Below are 8,755 nucleotides of genomic sequence, written 5' to 3'. Positions count from 1 at the left end.
AAGTCCTACTCTACCTGGTTTAAATCCTGGCACTCTGCTCTGGCCTCTGTGTGCCTCCATCTCCTCAACTATGAAAAGGTACAATAGCTCCTACTTCATATGGCTGCTGTGGTGAGAAATAGCAATGCACGGCACATGCTAAAGGCTGCTTCAGCATTTGCTACAGTTGTGCATACTTGAAGGAAGGACCTTGCCCCTTCATCATCTCTCTATATAAAACACTTAGAACCAGTGCTTGGAATATCCGACTTATACAAATTTGTCAAAAGAATGGCTATTTTTCTTCATTAGTTCCCCTTCATATAAGTGACAGTATCTACCATTTCCCAATGCCATATATTGATGTTTCCATACTAGGATCACCAATTAATGTGGCTTCATGGTCTAGTTCACATGCATTTATTTTCTTCTATTCACATTGTACAATTGTTACACAACCTACAAAAAGTACAAAAGCCTAGCCATTTTCCAATGCCAGGTCAGAGCCAAGTTGCAAAAAAGGAATACAGCACAGTCAGTTACAAGAAGAGCTCAGAGGTCCTGTACAAGTCACACTGTACAAGTTACATCACATGTTTAAAGCTGTAAATATTGCCACAGGAGAATCTCTTGTCTTTGCAGCGACCACACAGTTCTTGTCGATGAGGCCTCCTTAGATCAATGTGTCTTTTCTTTTGAGGACAGGAACAATGAGACTTTGAGCAGGTCTTTAGGAAACAAGGAAGAGTTTGACACTAAATGGTCGGTTTAGTGTTTCAAATGTAATCCTCAAATCACAGTACTGCTCCCTATTACCCTATCCCTGAAACCTTCATTCTCTGAGTCCTACAAGAAGGCCAAGACCAAGTTGTACAAAATTACTTGTATCACATTAAATGTCAAATATTTTTTCAAGATGATCACAGAAGATAGTCAAGAGAATACTGCAGAGCCAATCAAGACAACATAATGTAAAAGAAGAATTTAAGAGTTTTGTAGAATTTCTTCACTCTGTAGATCTTTATATTTGTAGCTGAACCAGTCAAGGCAACATAGTGTAAGAGAAAAAAATTAATCAAGAGTTTTATAGAGTTTCTTCACTATGTAGCTTTTTAGATTTGTAGGCAGGTCAGGGTGAGTGGCAGTGGGTAGGAATTAAGTGAACATTTAAAAAAGACTAGAGCAGATGTTCTCAACCAGGGGTGATTTTACTCTATCTCCAACCCCAGTGGGCATTTGGCAATGTCTGAATATATTTTGGGTGGTTAAAACTGGGAGAGAGGGGTATTCTGGAGGGAAGTAATGTTTCTTTCCAGTCGTGCCCAGCCTTTACTAGGATCTAAAACAGTGCCTTTCGACCATTATCTCATTTCTGTCTTTCAATAATGAAAACTAATATCCTATGGAAACTGGTACATTACCCTGCTTCCATCCCCCCACCCTGCCAATCTTTGACATTGATAATCACTGTTCTATTTTCTACATGTCCCACAGCCACACGGAATAAGTCAAGATTTACTTTTTTTTTTTTTGGAGACAGAGTCTCACTCTGTCTCCCAGTCTGGATGGAGTGCGGTGGTGAGATCTTGGCTCACTGCAACCTCCATCTCCTGGGTTCAAGCAATTGTCCCTGCCTCAGCTTCCTGAGTAGCTGGAATTACAGGCACTCGCCACTAGGCCCAGCTAATTTTTGTATCTTTTAGTAGAGATGGGGTTTCACCATGTTGGCCACGCTGGTCTTGAACGCCTGACCTAAGGTGATCCGTCCGCCTTGGCCTCCCAAAGTGCTGGGAATACAGGCGTGAGCCACCATGCCTGGCCAAGATGTACCTTTTTATATTGTGAAAACAGACATTTTTATTATTCTAATTGCAGTCTTAAACATGATTTAATCAAACTGTTCTGTTGAAGAATATGCCTCCTTATAAGAAAATTCTAACAAGCAATACTCACATGGTGTTTACTATGTGCCTAGCACTCTCTTAAGCAGTTTATATATATGAATTCATTTAATTCTCACAACATCCTTACAAAGAAAGGCTCAATAAAATAAGGATTTACCCTAAAGGTACACTTCTGCTTCTGGAAATGCTGGATTAGGTAATTCTAACCAAGTCTCCTGGATGACTACAAACGCTGAGCTAAAAATAACTGTTCAGATCACTGAGAAATTATCAGAGCATTAGAAATGAAAACCCAGAAATAGGTGAGCGCTTGATGTCTGGGACCGTTTACTCTCACTATAGATTTTTCACATGTGATAGCTAGCACTCAATCAAAAATAACCAGGTACTGTAAATGAGGAGACAGAACAACATGCGTGAAAGCCAAGAGGAAAGCAATAGACTCACAGGGTATTGAGTTAATGGAGTTCTGTGACACAGATTTTAAAATCACTAAGTGCTAATATGTTCAAGGAAATAAAACTAATATTTCCAGCAGAAAAATTGAAGTTTTCTTCTAAAGAAAAAAAATTCTAGAACAGAAAAATACAACAAATAAAATCAATAGTTCAATGGATGTTTTAATCACAGATTAAAAAGAGCCGAGATGAGAAATACAAATGGAAGATGGTTTAGTGGACAATATTCAGCCTAAAGCAAGAATAGCTAAAAGCATGGAAAAATATAGATAAGCACATAAGAGACCGAAAGAAACATGGTGCAAAGGTCTAGTATAAGTAATCGGAAGAAAGAAGAAATAGGAGCAGAAGTAACATTTGAAAAGGTAACAGTTGATAATTTCCCAAAAGTACTGAAAATCTTTAAGCTGCAGTTTCAAGAAACACTATGAAACTCAAGCAGGACAATTACAAAGAAACTACAACTAGGCATATCATTGTAAAACTGCTGAAAAACCAAGGCAAAGAGAAGTAAGCAAATTTAACAAGGGGAAAGAGAAGAGGAGATTACTTCAAAAGAGAAGCAGTAAGACCTATACTGTTTCACAGAAACAATGAAATTCAGATCCTAAAAGGGCAGAAAGAACTGTTTCCAACCTAGAAATTCTATGCCCAGTGAAAATATCTCTTAAAAAGGTATCCAGGCCGGGCGCGGTGGCTCACGCCTGTAATCCCAGCACTTTGGGAGGCCGAGACGGGCGGATCACGAGGTCAGGAGTTGGAGACCATCCTGGCTAACACGGTGAAACCCCGTCTCTACTAAAAAATACAAAAAACTAGCCGGGCGAGGTGGCGGGCGCCTGTAGTCCCAGCTACTCAGGAGGCTGAGGCAGGAGAATGGTGTAAACCCGAGAGGCGAAGCTTGCAGTGAGCTGAGATCCGGCCACTGCACTCCAGCCTGGGCGACAGAGCGAGACTCTGTCTCAAAAAAAAAAAAAAAAAAAAAAAAAGGTATCCAAGGCTGGGCGTCATGGTTCACGCCTATAATCCCAGCACTTTGGGAGGCCGAGGCAGGTGGATAACCTGAGGTCAGGAGTTCGAGACAAGCCTGGCCAACATGGAGAAACCCCGTCTATACTAAAAATACAAAAATTAGCCGGGCGTGGTGGCATGCGCCTGTAGTCCCAGGTACTGGGAAGGCTGAGGCAGGAGAATCACTTGAACCCAGGAGGCAGAGGTTGCAGTGAGCCGCGATCATGCCACTCCAGCCTGGGCGATAGAGCAAGACTCTATCTCAAAAAAAAAAAAAAAAAAAAAAAAAGATATCCAGACAAAATAGAATTTGTCACCTCCAGACCAATACTATGGAAAACATTAAAGTTCAAGTCAAAGGAAAGTGGCCCTAGAAACAAGAAGATACAAAGAATAACAGAAATAATGTGTAGCTAAAACTAAATGAATATACACAATAATCTTATAAAATTTTAAATATAAGTAAAATAAGTATACAATAATAGCATGTAAGTCAGGATGTAGTTAGAGTCATTGCATTGTCTGTGAAAGGCAAGATTAGGCCGAGTGCAGTGGCTCACGCCTGTAATCCCAGCACTTTGGGAGGCTGAGGCATGTGGATCATGAGGTCAGGAGTTTGAGACCAGCCTGGCCAACATAGTGAAACCCTGTCTCTACTAAAAATGCAAAAATTAGCCAGGCGTGGTGGTGGCGGGCGCCTATAGTCCCAGCTACTTGGGAGGCTGAGGGAGGAGAATCACTTGAACCCAGCAGGCGGAGCTTGTAGTGAACCAAGATTGCACCTGCACCACTGCACTCCAGCCTGGGCGACACGGCAAGATTGTCTCAAAAAAAAAAGGCAAGATTAACAATTTAGACTTTGACAAGTCAGACAGTCATGTTTTTTCTATGGTAACCATCAAAAGGACATTAAAAAATGATAGAAAGGAAAATGAAATATTAAAAGAAATTCAAGTGAACACAAGAGAAAAGAAAAAGGGGTGGAGTAAAAAGAAAATACATTTAAACCCAGTTTAATAAGTAGTTATATCGAACATCAGACTGAGAATGTCAGACTAGAAAATCAGAGGATGAATCACTTATAAGCTAGTTTTCAAAATATCATATTTTTATTTATTTATTTATTTATTTTTGAGATGGAGTCTTGCTCCGTCACCCAGGCTGGAGTGCAGTGGCACCATCTTGGCTCACTGCAACCTCCACCTCCCGTGTTCAAGAGATTTTTCTGCCTCAGCTTCCTGAGTAGCTGGGGCTATAGGTGCCTGCCACCATGCCCGGCTAATTTTTGTATTTTTAGTAGAGACAGAGTTTCATCATATTGGCAAGGCTGGTCTCAAACTCCTGACCTTGTGATCCGCCCACCTCGGCCTCCCAAAGTGCTGGGATTACAGGCGTGAGCCACCACCCTCGGCCCATTTATTTCTACTAATTATAGGAAAAGAAGAAATATTGTTAACTAAGTACTTAGATTTAAAAACATATTGATTACAAAAAGCAAGTTAAGGATCTCACCCAATTCTGTTAATTTCTAAACATTGGAGACACCATAGAATCCAGTCAGAGCTCTGATACTATCCATCTAAACTTGGGAAAATTATTTTTGAACTTAGCTTTCAGATCTATAAAATGGAAAAAACATCTCCCACAAATATTAGATGACAGGAGGTAATGCATGTAAAGCACTATCTCAAAATGTGGCATGTAGTAAACAATTAATAGCGGTTACCTTTTACATTACTACATTCTAACTATGCCCAGGGTGTCAGAGGACAAACACACACACCCCATAAGCCAACTTGAAATAGTGAATCTTCCCCTTTCCCTTCCAAAAAGATGCAAACTAGAACTTATGCTTCCATTTTTCTAAAATATAACATTTCAAACATACAGAACACTCCTATACCAATATCCAGCTATATCAAATCCTAACATTTTGTCACAGAGGCTTCATTTTAGGAATGAAACATTATAGACACAATGGAAGTGTTCCATATGCTCACCTGACATTGGATTGCTTCTACTCGATAAGGGTTAAAACTCTTTTGGCACTTACAACAGAGTTGTTTGAAATAAACCTAAAGAGAAATATGTTTTTTTCAAAATACAAGCTTTTATACATACCCACACCCTGCAGATGCTCCCAGTTCTTAATTTAAGTAATCCATTCCCTTGCCTTGTATCTTGCTTTTACCAACCTCTACCCTTGAGGTTTCAAGGTATACTAGTTCTTACTAATCACTTTTTCTTTGAATCTAATTTTCCTTACCGGTAAAATTGGAATAATAACCTCCACCTCCTGGGTTCAAGCGATTCTCCTGCCTCACCCTCCCAAGTAGCTGGGATTACAGGTGCCCACCACCACACCTGGCTAATTTATTGTATTTTTAGTAGAGACTGGTTTTTGCCATGTTGGCCAGGCTGGTCTGGAACTCCTGGCCTTAAATGATCCACCCGCTTCGGCCTCCCAAAGTGCTGGGATTACAAGCCTGAGCCACTGCACCCAACTGGAATACCATTATTAATACTTACTTTTTCCCTAGTTCTGAAAACTCCCTAATAATGTACACCAAGTACCATGGTAGATACTCAATGGGAAGTGGCCGTCATACTTTTTGTCCTTGTCTTTTAGCTCTTACATGTTTCATTTTTCAGTATTTCCCGGCTTAAACTTTAAATTACTTGTGGTTACCTATCAATACCACCTGCTTTCAAGGTTTTGTGCAATTTCCTGTGCACATTTTCTCCCTGCCTTGCTTGGTGAACTCTTCCTCCTATTTATTCTTTAAAATCCTGCTTGGACATCAAGCTGTCTTCCCTCAGACAGGGCTAATCCCCTCCTTCCTGTGCTATCTCTGTGCTGCTTCCATATGAAGGATGCTACTGCACGTATTACCAAATTACATTTTGTTTCCATCACTTCTATCAAAATAAATTCCTTGAGAACGAGTTCTATGTTTTGTTCTTTGTATCCTAGTGCCTTGGAATGAATGTTTGAATTAAACTCGTTTTTCTTCTGGCAAGAGAAGGAAGTAAATTCAACTTCAATTTTAAAAACCTATTCCCTCTCTAGGTCTCTAGTAAACAGCTAGTGTGAGAAGTCAGGTTTTCATCCGGAACTCAAGGCCTCTTTGCCCTCTCTCTCCACAGTCCTTTAGCCAGTAAGGCAATTTCTAAACATGCGATAGCACAGGGCGTTCACACTCAAATGCAATAACATCGGGCCATGTAGACTGTTGCAAAACGAGTTGCACAGGGCAAGGAAAAGAAGAGGAGGCCTTAGGGGCAGCCTGCTGTTCTCAGTCTCAAATAAGGGTCTCTAATGACCACAGCCTACGGGATTCATGAAGATAAAGAAATGCAGAATTTAATATGAAGTCTTTTCCAGTCCTAATATGTTGGCAATTAAATTAGGAAGGGGGCAAAGAAACCTTAGGCGTAGCCTAGGTCTCTTACAGGCCAATCTTTACAGTAAGTTTTTTCACTTATTGCTCCACCTTGTGGACAAACAGTGGAAATTTCCTAGCGCTAAGGCCCAGACCTATTCCAAGCATACCAACTAAAAAACGGTTACAAAAACTTCCAGTGTACACAAGGACGAAAGCTCATCTAAGTAACCTGACATTTTTGTCAACTATAACGCCAGAGTATGATTTGGAAACTCAGGTCCGATTCAGTTCCATTCGTTCACTGAGCACTTCCGGTACACCTGGCACTGGGGATGCCACCAAGATCAAGACAAGACTGTGACAGTCATGCTCCCTCAGGAATCAGATTCTTCCTCGCTTAACATCTGTGCCCACCCCATCGTCCTCTCACCTCCTCCTCATTTTACTTACCTTGTTCGTTCCAGAAATGCACCACACGTAAGCACTCTCCCACCTGGTCTTACAATCTTTACAGTGAAAATAGCCATATTTTGGTTCCAAAAACTGAAAGTAAAGAAGAAAAGTACTTTACCATCATGCAAGGGGAAAAAAGCCAGATTCTTCTTTATGACTTTGTATAAGAAAAAAATGACTTCTTTAACCTCACTTATATCTGTTCTCAAGACTACTGTATTAATTCAGTAGCTCATCTCTCATAAAGATTACTCTGGGATTCTTTTTGCTGCCGTCGTTGGTACTTTTCCAATCCATTTTCCACAGTGCTACCGGCACAATCTTCCCAAAACCAAAGTCTGATTTCAGATATCACAGACTCGAAGCCCTTCTTCGTCTCCAAATTCCCCAGTAGCAGTAGTTGCCAGACTGTTGGTTTTCACAGGCTTAGTTGGGTTGGCACTTATTTTACCCAAAACTTACCAAACATACATGCCACGTGAAATGCATATTTTCAGAGCTCCCTCTCCTTCACCAAGTACATGGAAGAAGAGAGAGAAGATTTTGCTCTTATTGCCCCCGTAGATGGAGAAGGAGGGAGAGGATGGGGCAGGTCGAGGACTAGGAGGAGGGAAGAGAGGATCCACCTGGAAGTTGGGCCTCCGGAGAGGCTCGGTGGCGGCGTCTCCAGGCACCTGCTTGCTCTTCGTTTCCTGAGGGGACAGGGCGTCTTTCTCCCCCGATTCCTCCGGCTGCCCAGGTTCCTCCTGCCTGTCAGCTTCTGACCTCGGTGGTGATGGCTGCGGCTGGCTGGCCTCCTCAGGGCCCGGGAGCGCCTTGCTCTCCGCGTGGTCCCCGTCTCTCCGCAGGCGGATCAAGCTCTTGCGGTCGGTGCCGGGCGAAGTGACCCCGCAAGCTGGCAGGGACTCCCGGGGATCTCTGCCGTCCCAGGGGGAGCAGCTGCTGAGGGTGCGAGGCCCCAGCGAGCACTGCACAGCCTTGTCCACCCGCGGGCTCACCTGCACGCCCACCTCCTTGGTGTTGGGCTTGCACAGCCGCGGGCTCAGGCTGGGGTTCATCTGGGACAGAATGGCCTTAAGCTGCGCCCTCTTGTAAGGGTCCATGCAGTAGTCAGGGGCGTTCGCGGGCACCAGCAGCCCTGGCCTGGCCAGAAAAGTGGGGGGACCCATATTTTGCCTCCAGTCGGGCTGTTTGTGCCCTGAGAGTCCAGGCTGGCCCAAAGGCACTGTGTTCCCATAACCCTGGTACAAGCCATAGGGAACACGGACAAAGCGCTCCATCCGCCCAGCAGGTGCTAAGGCGCAGCCTAATACCCTAGCCAGTTTGTTTGTGTCCTTATTTTGCCTTCCTCCTTCATCCGCCCCTTCTTTCTCCTAATTAGGTTGGTTCAGATTCATTCCTGGCTTCTCCATTTATTTCAGATTCTAATGGGAGCTGCCGCCTATTACCCTGATTGAGAAAGAGAAGCTCTAGCTACAGATGTCTAATTGCCACCTGATTCCTACCCAATTGCTTTTCCCTACCTCTTCAATTCACTGCTCAGGGAATCTTTTTTTCAAAGCTG

At 42.8% G+C, this 8,755-nt stretch overlaps 1 protein-coding gene across 1 annotated transcript; it reads right to left on the bottom strand.

Annotated features, from left to right (window-relative positions):
- Positions 1-384: 384 nt before the first annotated feature.
- Positions 385-8,495, bottom strand: ZAR1L (zygote arrest 1 like). The gene is made up of 4 exons (XM_023208779.2): positions 7,818-8,495; positions 7,189-7,281; positions 5,353-5,427; positions 385-707 (listed from the first exon to the last, which is right to left on the bottom strand). The coding sequence occupies exons 1-4, from the start codon at positions 8,469-8,471 to the stop codon at positions 564-566; spliced, it is 966 nt and encodes a 321-aa protein (XP_023064547.1). The 5' UTR covers positions 8,472-8,495; the 3' UTR covers positions 385-563.
- Between the last annotated feature and the right edge of the window lie 260 nt (positions 8,496-8,755).

The sequence above is a fragment of the Piliocolobus tephrosceles genome, chromosome X (genome assembly GCF_002776525.5).
Source record: "Piliocolobus tephrosceles isolate RC106 chromosome X, ASM277652v3, whole genome shotgun sequence".
NCBI classification, from domain to species: Eukaryota; Metazoa; Chordata; class Mammalia; order Primates; family Cercopithecidae; genus Piliocolobus; species Piliocolobus tephrosceles.
This window is presented reverse-complemented; position numbering and strand designations above follow the sequence as displayed.